The following is a 23845-nucleotide window of genomic DNA, read 5'->3' as shown; positions in this document are numbered from 1 at the left end:
CAGGCCATAGAAAAAGGGAGCATGAGTGACCCGACCTATGCCCCGCTCCCCACCTGACTTCACCTAACCTGTGCAGGGGCAGTTTGTAAGAGAGACCTGACATGACCTGACCTGTGTAAAAGTTCAGTAGACCTGTGGAATAAAATTCATTTTACCTATGGACCCCTACCATTTAGCGAATTTTTATAAGGTATATTCATTTGTATAGGTAATGACTTAAGCAACAAAAGATAGCTAATCATTATAAAATACTTATTAAGTACTTAATGAGTAGTATAATAGCCGCTGTAAAAAATTAAAATAATATCGGTAAAATAAGTACTTAATGAGTACTCAGTAAGTACTGATCAATGGCTAAGTTGGTTTATAAAAAAGTGAGTACTCAGTGAGTACTGATTAATGGCTAAGTTGGTCCATAAAAGAGTGAGTACTTAGTGAGTACTGATCAATTAGATTATAAATGGCTAAGTTGGTCCATAGGAGAATGAGTACTCAGTAAATACTAATCAATTAAAGGCTAAGTTGACCATAAGAGAATGAGTACTCAGTGAGTACTGATCAATTAGAGGCCACAGGTTAGGTGAATTTTATTCCACAGGTCTACTGAACTTTTACACAGGTCAGGTCATGTCAGGTCTCTTACATAAACTGCCCCTGCATAGGTAGGGTGGGGAGCGGGGCATAGGTCGGGTCACTCAGTTCCCCATAGAAAAATCACCCCTAAGTTTTCATTGGAGGTGACTATACGACTGGCTCTACATCCACACATCTTCGTTCTTGGTTCTTGTTCTCTTTATCATATTGTCGGCTAACACATTCATTCATATAAGGCTCCCGAAAGGTTCAAACTAAGCCTCTTGGAATACCCTTGCTCTGATTGAACTCGACTTAATAAAAGCTTCAAGGGCCATTGTTTATCTTTTCACACCTCAGGGGGAAATAATTTTCATTTAAATAATAACTTCATTTATGACTAAAAGTAAATAGGCAAACTAATTAAGCTGTATCAGGTAGTACTTCAACTGCCTAGAGATCTAAGAGATAATACATCCTAAAATTCGTATGGATGAGTTGGCTAGATCTCGCGATGCAACACTAAAATCTGTAACCTGACTTCAGGCAAGGCTGCTATGAGAGACTTAAATCATTCGGACTTCATTCGCGACGCAAGAGCGACTTGACCCATTCCGGTGTTGGCAATGGTGTCGGCCTAACTGGCCCAACTGGTCTTACACCCCATGTCGGCTTTTCCGGTGTTTTCAGCATCGGTGGCGTTGGTGGTGGTGTCCTTTTATGTACTACCGGTGTTTCCGGCATTGGTGGTGTTACTGGCATTGGTGGATTTGGTCTCCTCCTATGTATTTCCGGTGTTTCCGGCGTCGGCGGCGTCGATACGGGTGGTGATTTAACCCGAAGTCGCTTCAGATCTGGCTCGCCGTCTTCGACTGGCGGTGTATAGAATCCAAGCCTCAAATCCTCTCCGCTCCCCGCTGCCCTCTTTCTTTTTCTCTCCTCAAAGTCTTTCCGGTCTAGCTCTGCCTTTCTGATGATATCCTTTCTCATCTCGGTCCTCGCCTTTCTCTTTTCGTTCAATTCCTGCTGTGCCTTTCTCTTGACCCTTTCCTCTTTGGCCGCCTGAAATCTTTTCTCCCGTCTTTCTGCTAGTCTCTCTGCGACTTCTTTACTCCGGAGCAGCTTCTTCGTCTTCTTTTCCTCCGGCGTTCCCACGGCTGCGTAGAAGTTGTCACGATACTGGTTCAAATAGTTGAAATACCGATCCAGGATTGCCTTACTGTCAACACGCTTTCCATCAATTGTTGTGGCGTTGTTTATGGTTTGCTCAAGTTCTTGTTTTAGAATCTCACGAACCTCCTCGTCCGCTTCGAAGAACGGATCCGCGGGATTTGCCATAGGATCGTCTTCCACATTGTAGGCGCTGCCTTTTCCTTTGCCCACCGGGACACCACGATTGTCGGCAATTTCCCTCCACATCTTTATTCTTTTCTCCAAGTTTTGGAGTTCCTTCGTCAGGCTTTCGTAGGTATCTGTCAAGTTCGTAAATGGCACCCCGAGAAGGGCGAATGAAGTTCGAGAGAGCAGTCCTAAATATGAAATATTAAGAGTAGCTCTGACCGCGATTTTAGCGAGGGCCATGGCAGCTTCGGCCTTCTCGACGGCTCCCTTTAGGTGCGTGATGAAGTAATTGCTGAACTTGAGTGGTGTTCCGTCAGGCAGCAACCCTTCTCTAATCGCTAACCCCCAGTCTTCGACTTCAATGAGAGCCCAGCGGATGTTATCTGCTTTTTTGGTCGCTTTATCTATCTCTTTATGTTTTTGCGCCTTCAACTCTTCGAGACCAATTTCCTCAATCTCGGAGAGTTTCCGGCGGATATTTCCCGCCCATGTTGAAGCTACGAGTAACTCACCGTGCTTCCGCTTTTTCGCGTCTGCCAGCGTAAGCTGTTCGATGGCTTTGTAGTCTTCCCCTTCACCACTGTGGGCGTCTGAGCTGAGCTCATCATCGTCCTCTATTTTGTATACTTTTCTACGCTCTTGGGTAGACATCTCGAGCGATTTCCTCGTCAAGTATTATGATTAACAAGTTGTTGGTTGGTCAGGCTGAAAAGATAGGTGTTGTTTGAGTGAATCTGTTGGGGAGTAGATGATGGTGATGAGATGAATGATATCGTGGAATTTTGGACTGCCATGCTACACCATTAAATACACTTCCTAGGACATTGTTGATACAACAAGTGGAAGCTTAAGAAAGTCATCGTATCGAAATGATAAACAAACAAGCGAAGTGTTTCCAGTACAATTCTGTCAGGATTCTAGAAGAGACATCTAGGACAAAGAACATGTTCAGTACGTATAGCTATAGGCTCCCGTAGTTAGATTAGAGTTCCTCGCGGAACAACGAAGTTGTTTCCATGCTGTTTGGTTCTACCTCGTGACAAATTCATCAGAAATGAGATTGAAGAATAGTTAATGAGAAAAATCATTTTGATGTATTTCCACTAGCATTTCCGTCTGTTATTATCCCAAGCATGATCTTATTCAAGGACAATGTATAAGAAAGATGTTGTTTGTAGACTCTAACTACCTCCTATTGTGGATATCTCAACTAGAGCATGGTATTACAATGCAACTAAGCAATATGCAATACAATAATATAGTCATTCCGGGAAGAATCACAATTTGAACTTGGTCGGAATTATTAGCATGTCTGTGTTTTTCGATGGTTTGATGTTAACCAGGTACTTTAGGTACCTAAGGTCAGGAAGGTAGATAGAGATGGGCATTCGGATTTGGGGATTGTGATTTTATATTTGAATAATAGAGATTAGCCACCTTGAAAGTATAGCTATTTTCGGGGATTCATTGTATAGCCTACCGTGGCGTATTAAATGCTAATAGTTACTAATTCAAGACACTTGAATCTTTATTTTCAGCTCACGTAATAAGTATTAATAAAGTTTTGGGTTTGGATTTATAATTCTTTTACCATCTTTTACTGCATACCGAAGTTAGAACTGCAGAGCATCGGTGACCTTTCTTATGCATCATGAGCGCATAGGTAATTTTCAGAACTTCCCTTTTCATCGTATCCGGAGACATACTAGCCAATAGGACTACTTCCTATTCGTAGTTGTGCATTACATCGGACTTATGTTTATGTGGGGAAGTATTTATCTCCGCTGGCCTTGGATCTATTACTCGTAGCAATAGCCAGTGGCGAACTATCACTTCTACTATATTGCTTAAGTTTTAGCAGGGTTATTACGTCTCGGACCGTTTCCCCAGGCTCCATCGTAGGCAAGGCGACTTAAATAGGAAACATATAAAGGCTCGGCATTCGAAGGTAAATGGCTGAGCAATAGCTATCACAGATAAGGAAGGCTTGGCTTCAACAGTTGTGCCATAACCAAAAGTATTGCTCAGCTACCTAACCTACCTTTACTTAGTAGATTTAATTGTCCCTATTTCATAAGCTAGGTACCTAGGTAAGGTTAAAATAAACAACTAAGGTCATAATATATGTTTCTATCCAAGGCGAGAACTATTCATATAGTTGTCGTCATTTTTAACTTGATAGAACTGACTGTAGTTTCAAATTTCTGCTTGTTTAGGTACTCACCCGTGCCCCACTGTTGCTGTTCAAAGCGCATTTCGGCCAAGCCCCGAAGCATGCAACGATATTAGTGGAGATAGTTGCTCGAAGGAGTTAACAAATGTCAACATCACTTAGTTGTTTTAGCTAGATATAGAAACTCCCTTAAGTCTTTGACTTAGTTACACGCTTTGATAAGTTGGTTTAAGACGAGACAAGTGTTTCAGGAATCAGAGATTACGGGAACTATCCCGAGTTATACTCTATAATTGCAATGCGAGTTGGTTGATATATCATTTTCTTTATGGAATATCTCCGCTTGTGCCGTTGGATGTCTAATATCCGGCGCATATGCGCCGAGCTCTCCTAAAACAAGGCCGCGCAAGCCCCGGCTGGAATAGTTGGTATGTCCCGGTATTGAGTGACCCATGGTAAGAAAGAGTTCTTACATACTTACTCGCAGAAGCTGATGGGGATTTGCAACTTGGCGCGGGGTTTAGGATACCTTACAAGAGCGATTTCCGATTATGTCCCTGTTTACTTCTCTCTATATAAGGTCTACGGGGAGAGTGTAGCTTTATATCTTTTCTATAGCAACTCTTACCTGCTATCGTTTCTTCTTATAACTTTAAAGTCTTAAGAACCATTGTTTCATATATAAATACGTCATCATGGAGACTACAAGTTTATTTCGAGTTGACGGCATGATAGCTGTTGTTACGGGAGGTGCTACTGGTAAGAAACTCGTAACCAAGTATTTGTTTCGATCTAATGTGTCGTAGGTCTTGGTTTTATGATGGCCAAGGCTCTTGCAGGAGCGGGAGCGAAAAAGGTCTATATACTTGGAAGACGAAAGGCTGTTCTTGAGAGTGCGGCTTCTCACCATCCAAGTTTCGTCCCTATAGTATGCGACATCACCTCTAAATCATCGCTCCAATCTGCTGTTGAATTCATTAAAAACGACGTAGGCTACATCAATCTGCTTGTAGCCAACTCTGGAGTTATAGGTCCCATCAATTCCTTTAACCCGGACTTCACGATTCAACAGCTTCAAAAGAATCTGTTCGAGGAAGTCTCAATGGAAGATTTTACAAACACGTTCCATGTAAACGTTACTGCAACATATTTTACATTGGTAGCTTTCCTAGAGCTTCTTGATGCTGGAAACAAGAATGCCTTGAAGGGAGGTTTTGGAGCCCCGGCCCAGGAAGGTAGCAATGTCCTTTCGATCCCCAGCCAAGCCATCGTTACAGGGAGTTTGTCTGGTTTTAGCCGTGACAGACTTTCCTCACCCGCGTATGCTGGAAGCAAATCCGCCATAGGTCAACTTGCCAAACACGCCAGTACCAATCTTGCCCAATATGAAATCAGGGTGAACGCACTTGCGCCCGGATGTAAGTCCTTGCAATCAGATGATACTTGCATTATCCAATAAGGATATGGTGGCTGATCTTATCGTAACTAGTATTCCCGAGCGAACTGGCCAATGATTTCATCTCTGGAAGAGACCCAAGTTCAGAGACTCTCGATCAAATGGGTGCCATTCCATCTAGGCGGTTTGGTAGCGAAGAGGACATGGGAGGAAGTTTGCTATATCTTGCAAGTCGAGCAGGTTCTTACTGCAACGGTTTAATTCTTACGATTGAGGGTGGCAGGCTATCTGTGACCACTTCCACTTATTAAGAGTCTCGGGGAGAACGTGGTTACGTGGTTACGTGGTTACGTGGTTGTGACTTGACACTGGCCCAATAAACCACTTCCAGGACCGACTAGCTAGACAAAGCTGGTAGAGAATCACTTATATGACGATTAGCAAGACCATGAATTCATGTTAATACTTAAGGATCTAAGTTATCATGATAGATATTATGTGGTTGTGAACTTCCAGATGCATGATCATGATTGGAATCTTTGTTCTAGTGTTATGGGAGAATATAAATGCATATTGCAAACTTTTGAACCAATCAGATGAAGCGGGGGATATTCCTACTTCTTTTCTTTCCCGTCTGAGGGCGTGTAACTCAGTGGTAGAGTGCTCGCTTCGCATGCGAGAAGTCCAGGGTTCAACTCCCTGCTCGTCCAAGATTCTTTTTGCTAATCCTACCCTTGTTGGTCTGATGAAATATTTTTTTTGTATCCCGGTGTTCCGTATGTGGAGTTTCTAAACATCTCGCTTTACAAGGGCTAAACTTAAAACTAGGGCGGAAAACTCCTTTTGGAATCGGAAATCGAAAGCGGGGCGATCCAATGCAACTGTAAATCTGTATGTAGTACGGGGGTTATAAAGTTTTAAATTGGTTCTCCAAACAAGTAATACATACCTGAGTAAGCGACCTCTCGACTTTATGGTTGACCCCTCACTTCAGTCGTAATGAGCTGTGTCTGTGTTAGGAATGGTGGGAGTGGTTCTTACTCAGGTGCTTGATTCCGTCGTTTGATTGTTGTTTTATGCTGAACCTTATATTTCTAACAGGCATGTGATAATTCCCTTCTACTTACAACATCAAGCTACATAGTACGAATCGAGCGGTATAGCAGAAGCATCCCGACATACATAACTAGATCAAATCTCTCCCCGAGAAAAGAGTTATCAATTCAACTTCTAACCAGAGATACTTCACTTTGAGCAGTCAAAGATGGCGCAATTACAGCCAGCATCCACTAAGGTTGAAATATCGATGCTCTCTCATTATGGGATCAGGAATCTCTGGGATCAATTGTGCATATCGCTTGCAGGCCCAACTTCCTCATGTCAATTTCACGTTTCTAGAAGGCCGCGATCAAATTGGAAGCACCTGGGATCTATATCGTTACCCAGGCATACGCAACGACTCATATATATATTCCATGGCCTGCTGCTGATGACCAGGCGAGTAAATGCTTAACTGTGTAGGTAACTTTGGGTGGCCTGGCAAGTTGCATATGTAATTCTGCAATTACTTTTTATTGGGTTCTCTTCACCGAATTGATCGTCAACAACGCCGCATTTCTAGGCACCATCCTTCAAGCAAAGCTAGTTGTGCAACTGACAAGGCCATGTCTATTTAAAGACACTTACATATCATTATGCCGGACAAGTTTCAAATCTTCATAACCTACCTTTTAATGAACAGATGTTTTAAAGGCATAGATACGTCATTAACCTTCCTTGTGGATTATCCTTTGTCTTTATTGGTAGGCTTGTGAATCCTCTCGGCGGCTAAGAAAATAAGCTTATGTACATTTGCCGTGACAACTGGCACGTGACAATTAAGGTCAGTGCTCACTACATGATCCGACTGACGTCATGCTTAGTAGGATTCTGTGATGCCGCACACGCAAGAGACCTAATAACCCTTCCATAACGGCGCGGCCAAGGTGCCTGTAGGTTTTATGCATTTATATGTATGTCCTCAAGTGCCAGCTAGACACGGTGGAGTAAACCTACAAGGGTATGTTCAAGGGTATGTTCAACCAGAATTGATGGTAAACTTTTTGAACAAATCAAACTACTTAGATTTTGAGAGATACTCCACCGTGTCTGGCTGGCTGGCACTTGAGGACATACGGAATAGTGTGCTCTGAATATCAGCCTTGTAAGTAGAGCTGCGTGTCATCATTGCCATAACACCGCCGCATAGCCTCTATTTATTCACGCTTCGCCACCCCGAAGCTAGACCTCGATTTCTTTCTCCTTTTCCCAGTACTCCTAAATTCTCTACCCAAGTCAATCAACCCATTCACCACCAACTCCCGTGACCGTCTAACGACAGGCACGTAAGAATTTACAATCACAATCCTTGGATTTTTAATACTTATCACAGCCAATACATTCTGCAACGCAAATTACAGGATGGCATCGCACAGCAATGCGGAGCAGGAGGAGCCTACAAAGGGGTTTCCGACAACAGACAGCAAATCCGACGTGGAAGAGGATGTGGACAGCGATGTGGATGAGGAGGAGATGAAGAAGTGGCTTTCGACAACATACGAGCGCGGCTCGAAAAAGCCCATGAAGGAGCCTCTTACAGCACCTTGGGGTCTGCCGATCAGCGATGCAGACGTGGAAAAGCTCAAGGTCGGGTTCAAATCTCAAAGCATGGACGACAAATGGGACATGCTGATCGAGGATCCGGACGAAAACGGCAACATATCTCTCCACATCATTCGAAGCTGGTTAGAGGAGGAGTGCTACATACTTCACATTGCTCCAAAACCAAGCAACGATGATGGCGGGAGTGCAAAGATCCAAAGCATTACCTGGGAAGGCAACAAGGCGGGGTTGCAATGCGACGCGGAGCAGGCCAAGAAGGAGGCTGTGATTCTGTCCAGAGGCCACCTCGGCTGCAAGTTTGAGACGCTCCCCCAGTACCCGTCCTCAACGTTTTGGGATCCTAGTGCTTATAAAAAACTGGATGCAGAATAGGTTACTAGCGCCCCCCTTAGAAGGCCATCCGGCGAGCATGGAGGAGTTGTCTCATGTTAGGGTTATTTTTTCGGTACTTTTAGCTGAGATGATAGTCAATTTTTCCTAATATACTGTAGCCTGTTCTCACTGCCTAATAATGTCGTAACAATTATAACCGTCCGAAACACCTGCCACTGGGAGCCCTTTAACACAGAGGCGCTCTCGCTCTGTAGTGTGCTGCAGACGGACGATCTCGCGCTGGACCGCAAGAAGTCTCTCCTCCGTCTCCAGCTCCTGCGCCGCAATCTTCCTCTTCTCCTGGGTCAACCGACCCACTGTCAAAAGGTAGTTACTAAGGAAGCAAGACGTAACTTTAAAACCCTCCAGATCGATGTCGTCGGCAAGTGAAATGTAAATTAGAGCAAAGAACGCGATAAATAAAAGTTAGGACATGCATTGGAAAAGCGAGTGATTCTATTAAAAGCGAGTGTTTCTATGAAAAGCGAGTATTTTCATGCATACAAGACGGTCGGAGCTACATGATATCTAGAGAAAGAATCCAGCGTTGTGAGGTAGGCATCTTAGGACAGGCAGCCCAGGCGGTTGCGCGCTGTAATCAACAGGGCAGCTGATTTCAAGCAACGAATGATCGGATCGAACGTGCCTTGACACTCCCACCGTGACCCTGATCAAACTCCTCCCTGGTCGTGGTCGCGGTCTTCTTGCTCCTCTTGAATGTGTCCCACTTAGTTATGTGGTCCCAAGGGATAGAGCCCTTTACTGAAAATTCCGCCTCCCCAGGATGAGGGTGCACTTCACCCGCATCCTTGAACGCTTGGATAGTGTCGACAGCATTGAGGCCCGATGGGTCGATGTAGTAAACATAGACGTTGCCAGGGGATTTGGCACCTCCTTTGGCAATGTTATAATTGCTCGTGGTCGACACCCATGGATCCTCGTTCCCCAAGGTATTCTTGACGTGGTCAATGACGGAGCCGTCCCCTTCAGGATTACGGCTCAGGAGACCTCCATCATTTTTAACCTGCACAGGCGGGCGGAAATCCACGCGATAGAGCTCGGCGGCCGCAGCAGGGCCTAGGAGCGCTAGGAGGGAAACGAAGCAAGTGAAATAGGAGCGACCGAACATTTTGAGCTGATTTGCTTTGCTGGTTGCAAACGTCGAAGAGTTGAGAGGCTCGGAGAGATGAAGAGGCTTAGAGATATAAAAAGCCTTGGAGAGTTGAAAACAGTGTCAAGATGAGATAGATGGCTTGGTTTGAAGACTGCAAATGTTCAAGTCACAGAGCAATAACAACAACTTCTTATATGCTTTAGTATCTCAGTTACATGTTAAAGAATTGACAGGGTGTCAGACAGTCACAGCGGCTTTAGACACATTGTAATTTAGGATGGCAAGGTTTGATAGAAGGATCAAGTGGAATACCTAAGCACACTACTTGCTTGAAAGCTACAGAGGTTAGGAGAGGTTGCAAGCTAAGATGGCAATGCCTAGTAGAAGGATCAGGTGGAATATACGGGGGAGGAGGCTGCTGGCAGAGGCGGTCAATGACGCACTAGTCGTAGTGATCGTCATCGCCAACGATGTGCAGGATTATAGACTCAGGGCGGCGGTGAACTTCAGCAAAATGAGCGCGCTGGCGCTCTAGTATAAGACAATGGGTCGTGTATTCAGCCTTATCCCAGCTTGGCTGATCCAGCCGCTGATCAGGCATGGGCCAAAATTCCAGCACCCTGGAATAGGTACAGCTCGACCAAGCGTACGGAATACACCGACAATGCGTTTGACGGAATGGAGGATCCTTCGCCCCCATGCGAACCCGCTGATTACCATGCTATCAGACTGGGTCGCGCTACCTCTGAGGCTTAGGTATTTACTCCACCTAGGTCTGGAAATGGGTCGTTTAGCAGCATGGGACGCCCCATTGGCTACCAAGAATAGTCTGCATATGATGAGGCTCTGGGGTTTTAGGGTATGCAGAGAAGCTAACCTGGGTCCTGGGTACCGACTATACACTTTAATGCTTGAAAGTGTATGTGTAACTCGAAACGTAGATCGGTACGGCATGTCTATCAATAGGCCTTATATATGATCAACCGGGGGATTAGTATTTTACTACTTATAATTACTTATCATTTACATATAGTTATTCATTTACATATATTTTGTAAGTAACTACTTAAAACGTTTGAATAGTATTATGCAAGCCCCTATTCAACGTTTTTTTACTATACCGATTAGCGTTTCGAGCTGCACACTTCCAAGCATTAGTATATACGACATCGGCAGGAAAGTCTCATTGGCTACGACAAGTCTCAGCTTATCAGCAGGCACAAGTGCTCGACCACCATGTGGCAAGGCTTCGTCGATCACGGGCATTTCGATATTAGCGCGCCCTTGAAGGATTTCGACCTGCCCCCTCTCGGATACGTAATCAAATGGTTCCTCGCCCAAGGCGCAGACCTAAATGCGGAGTTGCATTAGGGGCTAACTCCTTTCTTCAAGGCAGTCGGTCGCTCACCTCTGCCGACTGTCACGCTGCTCCACGCCGCTGGGGGGTCACCCACAATCTCGGTTCCTTTCGCATGGCTCGCCTTATCCCCCCACCTCTCCCCCACCGTAAGGCTCTGATGTAGGTGTAGATCCTAATGCGAAAAAAGAGGGCGGAAGAGCTGCTACGACGAGGCTATCGAATGGATATGCCCACTTACAATATCACCTCACAGGGAGAAAAGGCCTGAGCTCTTCCTACTCGATACATGCCGGCCTTATTGCCGCTCGTGAAGGAATATCGAGCACGAGAGCAAGGTTAATAGAAGATTACATCGTGGAGGAATAGAAGTTCATCTCCATTTTCTGTCTATTATAGACTAGCTTGGACCGTGTAAGACGGTTTGGGTAAACTCTATAGAATATCTCAACCACAAAAACTCAATCGTGAGCCATGGAAAATCGCCTCACTGTTGACGGAATCAAAATAGGTGTTGCATGTATGTTCTCATTCATGTGTATGACTTCTCTATGACTTCTGTCGAGGGACGTTGAATTAAGCAAATCGACCGTAATATGGTGACGGCCCGGGATATAAGGCAGCGGCGAAGAGGAATATAGCTGAGGTGGCATAGCTAAGTGGCAGGAATATCCGGCAAATCCGGGGCTAAAATAGATTTAAAATCCTACTTTTACCATTATTTTAAATAATTTTAAAGCGTAATGTACTTTTTAAGAAATAATATTTTAAAAGAAATTAATAATTTAATACAATAAAGGTCCATTAATATTGTCACTAGTCCGTTAATTGCTATTTTTACCTCTCGGGCCCACCACTCTACAACGAATACCATATCGATGGATTCCTATTCTATGCTTGTTCAAGGTCCATGTTTTGTTGATCACAAACAGTGCCACCATCGTGAGAGGGACGCCAACGTTAGCGTCGTCATGGTAGCCGGACCCCATCTCGCGAGAGCTATTGCCTATTACGACTCAGCAGGATTATCCAACTATACGGAGACAATCGAATTCACGCCAGTGGTGCCAGAGCAAGAGGCATAGTCGACTAGTTTCGGAATCCTACGACAAGCTACTCTATGCTTGGCGGAAACGTTCTCGTTATGACAAACTACCGCGAGCCTAGTCAAGACGAGGTGCAATGGGACTACCTGCCTCCATTCGAAATATGAATATAAAGGTCGTGTCTCTCCAGCTTCCATAATTCAATTTCCTCCTCCTCCTCCTCCTCATCATCATCATCATCACTACTACTAAAGCTCTTCATTCAGCTCTCCTACACTACTACAATCATCAAAGCATTTTATTCTGCCTCACAGCTCGCGTCAACAAACCAAGCCACTACTCCCATTACTACTCCATCATGCAGTTAAACGCCGGATCTCTCGTCTTTCTAGGCATCGCCGCCTTCAGCAGCCTTGCGAGTGCCGAAGCCGTCGCCTTCGGCCAGCAACTCCAGAACAACGACCAGACCAACCACTGGGTCACTTGGGTCGAGGGGAAACACGCCTGCCCCGGCATGCAAGTCCTAGACGTTCTCACAAAATCCCCTTGCGACCAGGCGTTCAGCCTCGGTGAGGTGATGTATACCTTCACCGGCTGCTCCGGCAACGGCCCCCCCACCGCCATTCTTGACTCCGGCGGCCTCCAGATCGGCGGATGCTCCGCCCACGACCACAACAAGATTAACTGCCACGATGGCCTCCACGATATCATCAAGCACGGCACGTGTGTTATAGTCACTGGCTCGTAAGCCGGATCTGGTCGCATGAACCTGCCATCGTCGGCAACTAGGCGACATTCGAACGCAGGAGGATCTTTGTTTGGGTTGAGATGCCATAAAGACAAATCATCGATGGCGTTGGGTTTTAGCGAAAAGAATTCATCTCTCGTCTTTTTGTGGCGTCTCCACGAAGCGTTCCCTTCACTCTTCCGGTTTATGTATTTATATTATAGTAGAGCAAGTATATGAGAGCACCCTGTTCTTTAAGGGTGGGTGTTATAATAGATCTTGTTCTTAGAAAGTCTTTTTTTGAAACTTGGTTACTATATCGTCGAAACTTGTGGCGTATATGACAGTGCCTTATTCTCTCTTCCACTAGCAAGATTCTATCAAGCCCCTGAAAGAATGTGTAAATAGTAATTGATGCTCCGACATAAATTCTACTAGAAAGTACAGTAGATATACGAGAGGAATGCTTATATTGTAGCTGAATATTCCATGTATGTTGATGCGGAAATAAGTGGTTACCGGATTTGGCTCTCTCTTAAGGTACTCAGACATAGAAACAAGTTCTTATTCCAAATCTTCATCTTTAGAATTACCGGTCGTCGCTTCATCTTCCCATGTCAGCTGGCCACGTGGAAAACTACCCATCCCGATATACTCGAGCTTTGGCTCCCTCTTAATAATCTTGCTGAATTGATCACTTAGATATCGTTCGGGGAGCCGTGGGAAAATCCATCGGGCCAATAATTTAGTGGAGTATCCCAAGTCAGGGTTCTTGTGCTAAAGAGAGAGAAATACATGACCATCTTCATTCGTGCGTGGCGCTTAGTCTGGTAGGATTCAAATAAGCGTTCTAGCGTACTTGGGGATAGACTTGACTCATTGTGAGATTTAATTTCCTTCTTTAGCTGGTTGCAAAGAGTTGCGATGGACCCAATTGAGGAATTGCCGCCGAAACCCATGTGGAAGGTAACCTGTTTCCGTAAGCAACTGGAGAATGTAAGCAAAGATTCCAGATTATTCAACATACCTTATGAGCAGCATCTCCAGCAAGGACAATTCGACCAAAATGCCATTTATCTAGCACGCCCTCCTCAACATTCACAAGAGAGGCGCGCTCGCGCTTACGCCACAACTCTCCGAATAGCAGTGACTCGCAAACGGGATAGGAGGCCACCGTCTCAGCTAGCTGTTCGGCATCTTGAGCGGTATAGAACATTCTCCTTGGCCATATGACCGGCTCTTTGAGACGGAAGGTTACGAACGTAAATACGTGGTCTGGTTGTGATATGACCGTAAGCGTAAGTGCGTATTGTGTACGAAATGAGTATCACGCCCAATCTCTGGCATAGCAGGCCCGGTTAAAAGGAGAACCTTCCAATTTGCCTTCATACCTATTTAGCTATTAGTCTCCTAGGAGGTATGTATAATAATACACTACATAATTCGGCAAATATTGTTAATTTACTTGCACATCTTTTCCTTCGTTGTAATGCTACCAGGGGGGTAGTTTTATTTGAATAATCCCACATCATGCTCCTGACAGAGCTGTGTACTCCGTCGCAGCCGATTACCATGTCACCTATCTCAACCGTTCCATCCGCAAGAACAGCTTCGATGCCATCCTCAACGAGTCTTAACCCTTTAACGGAGCAACCTGTCCTAACTAGTGATTTAGTAGGGAGGTTATCGTAAAGTATTTGCATTAATCTTCGCCGTTCAATTATGACCCCAGAGTTTCCATGGCTAATATCAATTATAATTCAGCCCATACTCCGGTGATTTTATGAGGTTATTCCATACGTACTTCTCTTTAAGGTGCTCAAACAAACCAACATCCGATATAATAGTCCCATCCGGTAGTCGGAATTTTACTCTATTCGCCGGCGCACCTACTGATTCGACTGCTTCGAGACAGCCGATCTGGTGCAATATTCGTGCGGAATTCGAATATAGACTTATACTAGCACCTTCAGCAGGCGCAATCTCTGCGCGCTTCTCGAGGACGACATGATCAATACCCGCTCGTTGTAGGCAATTAGAAGCTACAAGGCCAGCAATACCACCACCAACGACGATGACTCTGAATGGACGAGCGGTCGAATCTTGCGAATCCATATCTAAGGTCGATAGGAACTTAGGAAATATATTTTGACGTTATAGAATAACGTTTAACTGCCTTAATTATCAGGCTCTGGTATATAAAGCAATCTTTTGGGGTCTATTGCATGTAATTTACAAGTCATATAAGTGAGAGCCTTGAAGAAGTTATATAGCCATGAGCCATGTATATTCCTAGTCAATACCTACTTTATCGGCTTTGTGGCACTTAAGGCGTCCAGTCTATTGCTCTCCGTCTACAGCTCTAACTAATACGTGCTTGGCTAAAGCCAGTTATTAATCATTACTCTGAGTTATTGTGATACGTCAATTATACAGGACATATTACATATCTTAGTTAATCTGAAACAACCGCATCGTATTCGCTTTACTCTTCCGCATCCCGCTCTCCAACGAGTCTACTTAACAGGGCATTCCCCATACGGTTTTCAAGGTATTTCTTAGATTCCGCCTATTAAAGCATTTATAGGCCAAAGGAACCTCCTTCCTAATTTACGAAGACATCTGTATATCTACGTCACCTCCATACCTCGAACCGAGTGGCGTAGGGTTTAATTTCTACACGGGTCTACGAAACTATACACAAAGAGCTAATAGATAGAGTAAGCTGGACAACGTCCAATAGAGAAGCATGAACTATTACCATCCCTTATTTTGTGACACATGAGATAATACCCTTAGTCTTATGCACTCTCAGATAACTTACACAAATATTACCTTAATAGTAATGGAGCAAGTTTATCTGACACAGTGTAACCTGATATGCCCTCTGATACACTCGTCTGTGAGGATTCATGATTGTTCTGTTCATAGATACTTAGGTTACTTAGGTACGTGTCTAACACAGTCTTAACCATCTCAAAGATTTAGCTCCAATTAGTGAAATCAAAATCAATCATGTGGTAGTTTATCATCAGGGTATTACGTCTACGTAGGTGTGCGTATGTATATCGCAAATCGGGTTGAGACGATGACCATCGCTGCTGACAACAATAATACCGGAGCGGCTAGGATATTGATGGATATACTGTAGGCTAATACAGAGCACATACTGTTCTTACTTGTCTCCAAAGACTTGGTTCTCCGAATAGATCGCCGAGTTTGCTTAAAGACAGATCCAACCAGTAACAAACAACAGATTTTTCCAAGATAAGCTGTTAACAATAAGTTTTACAAGCCTGTAGGACGAGATGCCTCAACCACTAGGTCGGCTAGTTCCTCCGGATAGTTTACGTATGCCGCATGCGCACAATCCAATACTACTTTCTTAATAGCGACCTGAGCCTCCTTCGTATTTGCAAAGCACAGGTCTTGAAGAATAGGGGGCACGCGACGATCCTGTGTAGTGAAGATATATGTACTCGGGATGTCTTTCCAGGCTTCGTACACCGCCTTCCCTTTAATGGCATCTAGGTTGTGATGCGTAGATAGTCGTTTCTGCTCCTCCTGATCCTCACGACTTACGTCGTGACATAAAGCCTGAACAGGATCATTAAGAAACCAGGTACCGTCTTTTTCGAAAGTAATTTCTGGTATGCTCTCCAATGAGACACCCAGGTCCTCGATGAGGGTCCAAATGCTCTGGCCCTTGGCTAAAAGGTAAGCCGATAAGTAGAACAGATAAACAACGCCACCGGAAACGCCCTTGGCTTCCCGATCCTTGCGAGTGAGACCCTCGATAGCATTCGTTCCCACGACACCTCCGTATGAATGCATGAACAGAATAACGTCTTTGCTATCATTAATAAGAGGCTCGACTATTTCGCGTACAGTTGCCACATCAGCATCGTGTGATGAATTGGGCGGTCGAGCACCATTATTTGATGGCAAAGCTGGTACATGGACAGTAAAGGATCTTGCTTGGAGTGTATCAACCAGTTTTCGATATGCAGCAGGTAGCGTCCATGCACCAGGTACTAGTACAATGGTGGGCCGTGGCGAGGACATGATATACTGTTGAAGATTTGAAAATATAACAGTGTTAATACTTCGAGATGAGGACTTACAAATCAAAATAATAAAACAGCTGCCGTATGGTATATCATTAGGCAGTATAGCGGGGTTGACAGTTGTCTTTTTTAGTACATATAAAGCTAACTAGCGCTAGGTCTAGTTAGTTAGTTATCTTTCTAAAGTCTTTCAACTCATACGTGTAACCGCTCGCAAAGACTCCAATTGAGTGTTGACTCAATTTGATATAACCATTAACTAAGCAGTTGCGTCGGAGCTATAAATTAGAAGTCTAAACTTAGTAATATAAGTGGTAGACAGGTATTCCTAGTAGAATTCATATTTTCAAAGGGGTTTCATCGTTACGAGTTGCATTCTCAACTTCTCTTCTAAAGAACTAACTAACGTTTATATTCATACCTCAGGTAACTATAACTCTGACACCTCCTGTTGGTCTATACTTGTCCCTTGCGCACATGGATTCCCAATCTCAAATCCCAAATCGATATCGTGTTGCTCGTAAAGCTGCTTCAATATGCGCAGCGCCTTGTGGCATGTCCCCGCCGCGCTAGGGTCACCGCTCAGTTTTTGTCTCGTGCTTAACCCTTGAGCTTGGACCCCGTCATCATCAGTGTAAGTCAACTCTACCCGATCCTCATCCCCATCTCCTAGACCAAGCGATCGTTCAATGTACTTAAGTGGCATTGGTGCGCAAGGCGGCGGCTGTGGATAATTCTCAAAGCGAATAGGTACGTTTTGGGTACTGTACAGACAAGCTCCGGTAACACTGTCACACGACTCCCTCTCGCCAAGCTCGAACCAGTGGAACGGATCGGCATCTGGCGTGAAGTACGTTGCATTACCCCTGTTGCTTCTTAATCCCCACCTAGAGACACAAAGTCAGTAGGTAATCAACAAGTAGAAACAATATTGTGTGGTGGAAGAACATACCAGCCGAAACTGAAAAAGCCTTTCTCTGTCATGTAGCTAAAGTAGTCGGCTGGACATATCGTGTGATCAGCCCAGGCCCCATTACTCGAAGTCTCAACAACAGATGTGGCATGGAATAACACTGGTCGCATAAACGGTGCTGCTCGGACCGTGGCGACAACGGTGAAGAGGGCGAGTAATAGTTTTTGCCAGTCCATGATTCCCCCCTTATTGTGTAGCTGTCGTAGATACCAAGATACGATAAATGTTGAGGCGATGATATACACTTGACCTTACCCCTGAGATTTTCATCGTAGTATGAATCAAGGCAACATTGAAAGAAACTTGAGCATTATAAATGCATTGGGGAGTTGCACAGCAAACGTGGATTTCTTTCGGATACCCGCATCTAGTCTTGGCTTTTAAGCCACCCTTGAGTACTTAAGGTAGACAATGGTCTATATTTGAACAATACGTCTCAATTGAGTCGAGGGGTAAGATGTTTTATGGTAACAACTCATTTCTTCCTCCTAGCCCTTCCTTTGTCAGTTCAGTAAGATTCTATTAACGGAGCTACAATTAGCAACTACCTAGTAATAGCAATACCTCCTTTAGGAAGCTTCCAACTCAGTAAGCTGGGGATCAGGTCCCCCAGTACTCGTGCCACGCCCCACTTAATTTTGGTTTCGCAAGCGAGTACCAGTCTTAACTGGTGCTTACCACCATTATCTACACACCACAATTATCCCCAGATTTTTTACATTTTATTATAATTTTTCAACCACTTACATATAAATAAAATAAAAAATATATTTATTTAAATTAAATTTTATATAATTTTATTACATTTTTTAAAATATATTAAATTTAAAAAAAGTTTATAATAATTTTATTACGTAATATTTTATAGTTTAAATTAATAAAGCTATTATATAAAAAAATATTTTAAAATAAAAAAATACTTTTATATTTTTAAATAATTTTATTTATATTTATATTTATATATTTATATATAAAAAACTATATTAAAAATTAAAATATAATATATAATATAATATAAATATTATAATTATAATTTTTTAAATTTTTTATTATATTAATTAAAATTCGATATATTTAAAAACTTTTTTTCAAATTATATAACGTTAAAAATGAAGGTTAAATGAATTTTTATAATGATTAAAAAAACTTTTTTTATTTGTTTATATAACGTTTTTTCGGAGGAAAATTTTCGCTTTTAAATTTAAACCAAAAAAAGGAAAGCTTAAATTTAATAAACATGGACCAGTTAATAATAAAATAAATAAAATAAGCTTTTAACCAATTAAATTAATTATTATAAAAGTGGGTAAAAGATGTATTTAATTAAATTAATAAATAATATTAATAATAATATTAATAAAAAATAAATATATTTAAATTAATATAAAAATTAATAAAATAAAATATATAGTTAATAAACGTTTATTTATATATAAAAATATAAGTTTATAATAAAATGTTATAATAGTTAATTAATTAAACAATACGTTAAATCTTAAACAAATATATTAAAAAATTTTAAAATTAAAAAAAAAAGTCGATTATAAAAATTTAACTAATTAAATAAAATACATATATTTTACCGGAAACTTTAAAATTACGCTTTAATAAACAAATTAATTATATTAAATATAACTTTAAATTTATATTATTTTAATATATTAATATAATTTTATATAATAATAAATTACGTGGTTTTTTTTAACTTTAACTTATATATATAAATTTAACTTATTTAATTAATTAACTATAAATAAAGTTTAATAAAACTTAACAAAACTTATTTTAATAAAAAAAAACTTTAACGTAATTTTTTAAATAAAATTTTTTATATATACCATACCACTTTTTTATTTAAAATTAATTTTTTTTACTTTTTTTATAACTTTTTTTATTAACACCATACAATTTTTTTATATATATTAATTTTACGGTATTGTAAACTTCATTTTTAAGTTGTAAAAAACTTGCCATAATTTATACGGCTTTAAAAAAAACTATTATTAAGTATATATTTCCCGGATTATTTTATCCCTTTCGTACGTATGATTCATTTACTTATTTTATCTTTTAAAATTACTTATAAATAAAACGTTTTTTTTCCCTTTAATTATTAAATTACTTTTTCCTTTTATATCTTTTTTTTTAACCTTTTTTAACATTATAAATTTATTATTTTACTACTTAAAAAGCAATATTATAAACTTTACTTTTATTTTAATAAAATCCTTTTAAAATGTTTAATAATAAAAGTAATAACGGTATATAAACCCCGAAATAACATAATTAACCCCGTTAATAACCTTTTTTTTTTGGTTTACAATAATATATTTAATATTATTAAAATTTACCATAAATCAAATTTAAATTTATAAAATCCAATTATATAAACCGGATTATTATTATTTATATAACGTATTAACAAATTTAAATACGTTAATTTTTATTATTAACGGTTTAATTTTAACCAGCTTATAAATTAAATTAATAATAGTTTATTAACATAAATAATTTATAAATATAACTGGTATATAACCGCTAATTTATTAACGCTAAAGTTTTAACAATTAAAATTTTAATAATATTCGAAAAACGCGTTAAATACATATAACCACACAACGTACCCACCAAAATTAACGTTAAAATATTAATGTATTACCCTTTTTTTTTATACCCTTTTTACATATTATTTAAATTTACTTACAAAAAAATTCTAACGTTAATAACCTTTTACCATTATTATTACTATTATCGTTACCAATACAATTTTTTACATAACCACTTATATAATTAACGCCAAATATATTTAAATTATTAATTATTAACAATATAAATTTAACTTTACTTAAAACTTTTTATAATAATTTAATTTAAAATATTTAAAAATTTTATATTTATTATAAAAAACGGTAATTTAATATACGATTTAAAAATAATATATATTATAATTATAAATTTTATAATGCAAATTTAATACCAGGTAATGTATATTTTTTTTTAGTTAAAAATAACCTTAATTTTAATACCGTATTTAAATTTTTTCCAATATTAATATAAACAAAAAAAATAATTATATTTCGGTTTTATTATTTTATTAAAATTTATTAAATTTAAAGCTTATAATATCGTTATAAAAGTTATATTTACCATTTTTTTCGGGATGTTAATTTATTATATCGGTAATTGTTAAAATTACCCGAAAAATTTAACGTTATTATATTACAACTAATTAACTTTTGGTTATAACGGTAAATTTTTTAAAATTTTTATATTTATTAAAAATATATTATATAATAATTCCGTTTTTTACGGGAAAACTATTTTAACTATCAAGATATTTTAATAAATAAAAGCCGGTTTTTTTAATTGCCAAAAAACGGCGATATATTATCACGGTTATTGTTATATTAATTGGGTAACGGCGACGAAAGTATTAACGATGGTATTTCGAACGACGATCTTGCCGCTTTTATGGATAAGTGCGATGTTTCCGTTGTCCCCGATTTAATCATCCCGCAACCGCAACTCGATGCCGTACAAGATTTTATTAATAAATCCGGTATTTTACTCGATTTGCCCGATGTTTAATTTATCCCCGTATTTAAATTAAATAAAATTTAACCATTTTTATCCTTTACATTTCCCACTTTTTACTTATATAACGTAAATAAATTTATAATTTTTTAATTTTATAATATTAAATTTATAAATTATATTAAATATGTTTTTTAATAATATAATAATAAATTTACTTTTTATTTTTATTTTTATTATATAATTTTTAATATATTATAACGTTATTAAATTAATAATTAAAATACGTTTTATATTAATTAAATAAATTTAGTAAATTTTGTTAATATTAATAATATACGAACCATTTTTAATAAAAATATATTAAATGTATAAATATTATTTAATTCGGTAGTTTAATATACCGTTAACGTACCAAGTATTTAACTTTATTAAATAAACCGGCGGACGAAATTAAACTTGTAAATTAATGCATTTAAGTATTTAATGTTATTTTCCACTTTTAATGCCGTTAATATATAATAAAATAACTTTTATCGGTTTTTACCGAAATATTTAAAATGGTAAAATGCCGATAAAATCTTTAAAATTGTTATAATTAAAAATAATTTACAATTATATCCATATGTTATTATTTACCACTTTTACACCCAATTTATAAAATTTTTTAAAATTATAATTTTAATTAAATTTAAAATTAATAATTTTTAATACTAATTTAAATAATAAAACCAAAATAATTTATATATTTATATATTATTATAAAATAATAAATAAAACTTATAAATTATTGTTTATAATATATTAATATTGGAAAGTTAAAAGAATTTTATTTAAACTTAATTTAAATATATTATAATTATAAATCTAACGCCGGGCCAAGTATTTATAAATAACTTGTTTAATTTCCTAGCCGGTAAAAAGCCATATATTGTTACGTATTTATAAAAGGTTGTACAATTTATACAAATTTATATATATAATTTAAATTATTATTTCCGGTTATTAAAAAAAAAATATAACGTTAATAACTTAAGTTTTAAATTTATGGTTATTATGTGGGTTTTAAACGAAAAAACGGCCCGATTATTAAAATTTTAAAGGTTTTAAATATTTATTACAGTTTTTTAATATATTTTAAATAAAAATATTAAATTATTTTAATATTAATATTAATTTTATTATTTTTGTTTACCAATATTGTTAATTAAAGTTAATAAGTTATTAAATTTTAATTATAACAGTTTTATAATAAAATAAAATAATTTAAAGTTAAACTTATATAATGCCATTGTTACGATTAAATAAAACGTTAATATAAACATAACGTTATATATTAACGTATATGTTATAAAAACTTACATTACCAAATATTACTTTAAAGTTAAAACGTTTACTTAAGTTTTTACCATATTAATTATTAAAGTTATATTTTGTTTTAATAATCGGTTTTTATTTTTATCGTTTATAACGAAGTTTATAAATAAAATATTTAATAAATGTAATATTTTAAAATAAAAGTTAATGTATAAATTATTTAAATATTTGTTATAAATAAGTTTTTATATTATGTTTTAAGTAAATTATTAATTAAATTTTAAAAATATTTAACGTTTTATAATTATTAATAAATAAATTTAAAAAACGAATTTTATATTTATTAAATATTATAATTAATTTAATATATTATTTTAAATAACGTTATTTAAGTGGTTTATTTAATATAATTAAAATTATAAATTAACGTTTTAATTTTAAGTTTAAAATTATATTTTTATATATAATCCGAAATATAAACCGAACAGGGATTAATATAAAGATTATTGTTAAATTAAATTTATATTATATTATTTTTTTCGGGACTTTATTAACGAAGTAAAAACCGTTGGTAATGTTTTATATAAAACGTATATTAATATGTATGTTATATGCAATAAATAATATCGTAATATTTACTTTATAAATTATTATAAAAAGATCTTAATTTTTGTTAATTACGAAAAATTTTAAAACAAAAATATTTTTATTAAAATGGTTTATAATTTGTAAAATAATATGGTTAATTTTTAACCGAATAATTAAAAATATATTACGGTTTAAAATTGGTTAAAATATTAATTTAAAAATATTTAATATAATTAAAGTTTTTATATTAATAAATATTTAAATTTTAATAACGGAATTAATTATTAAGTTAATATTTGGTAATAATATAATAATTTTAATATTTATATTATAAATGTTTTTAATAACGTTAAAAATATGTTAAATACGAAGTAATAAAAGTTTTATAATTTATATTTAAGTTATTATTGGAATTATTTTACCGGTAAAAACTTAACGTTATTATTAATTAACGTTAATAGGTTAAATAATAACGGGAAAATGTATATGTTAAATATTTTTTTAATATATTTATAACGGTTAACGCAAAAATATAATATGTAAGATTTAATCTTTTGTATTATATTTATAAAAGTAATGGTTAATATTATTAATAGTTATATTTTT

The 23845-nt window shown here is 37.8% G+C and overlaps 9 protein-coding genes and 1 non-coding gene across 10 annotated transcripts; 5 read left to right on the top strand and 5 right to left on the bottom strand.

The window, feature by feature from the left end:
* Positions 1 to 762: 762 nt before the first annotated feature.
* On the bottom strand, positions 763 to 2771 carry F4817DRAFT_363901 (uncharacterized protein). Its single transcript, XM_049306689.1, has one exon. It carries the CDS (start codon positions 2563 to 2565, stop codon positions 1156 to 1158), a length of 1410 nt encoding a protein of 469 aa, XP_049160932.1. The 5' UTR covers positions 2566 to 2771; the 3' UTR covers positions 763 to 1155.
* Positions 2772 to 4703: 1932 nt separating this feature from the next.
* Positions 4704 to 5965, top strand: F4817DRAFT_332096 (NAD(P)-binding protein). Its single transcript, XM_049302611.1, has 3 exons — positions 4704 to 4846; positions 4894 to 5505; positions 5577 to 5965. The coding sequence occupies exons 1-3, from the start codon at positions 4783 to 4785 to the stop codon at positions 5792 to 5794; spliced, it is 894 nt and encodes a 297-aa protein (XP_049160931.1). The 5' UTR covers positions 4704 to 4782; the 3' UTR covers positions 5795 to 5965.
* Positions 5966 to 6121: 156 nt separating this feature from the next.
* On the top strand, positions 6122 to 6193 carry F4817DRAFT_t59. The gene has a single exon. It is a non-coding gene; the product is annotated as a tRNA-Ala (tRNA).
* A 234-nt stretch (positions 6194 to 6427) lies between these two features.
* F4817DRAFT_332094 (uncharacterized protein) lies at positions 6428 to 7207 on the top strand. Its single transcript, XM_049302610.1, has one exon. The coding sequence runs from the start codon at positions 6803 to 6805 to the stop codon at positions 6971 to 6973; it is 171 nt and encodes a 56-aa protein (XP_049160930.1). The 5' UTR covers positions 6428 to 6802; the 3' UTR covers positions 6974 to 7207.
* Positions 7208 to 8653, top strand: F4817DRAFT_332092 (uncharacterized protein). The gene has a single exon (XM_049302609.1). The coding sequence runs from the start codon at positions 7944 to 7946 to the stop codon at positions 8514 to 8516; it is 573 nt and encodes a 190-aa protein (XP_049160929.1). The 5' UTR covers positions 7208 to 7943; the 3' UTR covers positions 8517 to 8653.
* A 479-nt stretch (positions 8654 to 9132) lies between these two features.
* On the bottom strand, positions 9133 to 9645 carry F4817DRAFT_357571 (ADP-ribosylation; the record flags this gene model as incomplete). Its single annotated transcript, XM_049305938.1, has 1 exon — positions 9133 to 9645. One exon carries the CDS (start codon positions 9643 to 9645, stop codon positions 9133 to 9135), a length of 513 nt encoding a protein of 170 aa, XP_049160928.1.
* Positions 9646 to 12391: 2746 nt separating this feature from the next.
* Positions 12392 to 12781, top strand: F4817DRAFT_357570 (uncharacterized protein; the record flags this gene model as incomplete). Its single annotated transcript, XM_049305937.1, has 1 exon — positions 12392 to 12781. One exon carries the CDS (start codon positions 12392 to 12394, stop codon positions 12779 to 12781), a length of 390 nt encoding a protein of 129 aa, XP_049160927.1.
* Positions 12782 to 13324: 543 nt separating this feature from the next.
* Positions 13325 to 14875, bottom strand: F4817DRAFT_357569 (FAD binding domain protein; the record flags this gene model as incomplete). The annotated part of the gene is made up of 6 exons (XM_049305936.1): positions 13325 to 13531; positions 13561 to 13731; positions 13788 to 14035; positions 14092 to 14151; positions 14226 to 14503; positions 14565 to 14875. 6 exons carry the CDS (start codon positions 14873 to 14875, stop codon positions 13325 to 13327), a joined length of 1275 nt encoding a protein of 424 aa, XP_049160926.1.
* A 1035-nt stretch (positions 14876 to 15910) lies between these two features.
* On the bottom strand, positions 15911 to 16844 carry F4817DRAFT_332089 (alpha/beta-hydrolase). Its single transcript, XM_049302608.1, has one exon. It carries the CDS (start codon positions 16823 to 16825, stop codon positions 16049 to 16051), a length of 777 nt encoding a protein of 258 aa, XP_049160925.1. The 5' UTR covers positions 16826 to 16844; the 3' UTR covers positions 15911 to 16048.
* Positions 16845 to 17182: 338 nt separating this feature from the next.
* Positions 17183 to 18320, bottom strand: F4817DRAFT_332088 (uncharacterized protein). The gene is made up of 2 exons (XM_049302607.1): positions 17780 to 18320; positions 17183 to 17714 (listed from the first exon to the last, which is right to left on the bottom strand). Exons 1-2 carry the CDS (start codon positions 17974 to 17976, stop codon positions 17258 to 17260), a joined length of 654 nt encoding a protein of 217 aa, XP_049160924.1. The 5' UTR covers positions 17977 to 18320; the 3' UTR covers positions 17183 to 17257.
* Positions 18321 to 23845: the final 5525 nt, after the last annotated feature.

This window comes from Daldinia loculata (genome assembly GCF_022478755.1).
Source record: "Daldinia loculata strain CBS 113971 unplaced genomic scaffold F4817scaffold_13, whole genome shotgun sequence".
In the NCBI taxonomy this organism is placed as follows: Eukaryota; Fungi; Ascomycota; class Sordariomycetes; order Xylariales; family Hypoxylaceae; genus Daldinia; species Daldinia loculata.
This window is presented reverse-complemented; position numbering and strand designations above follow the sequence as displayed.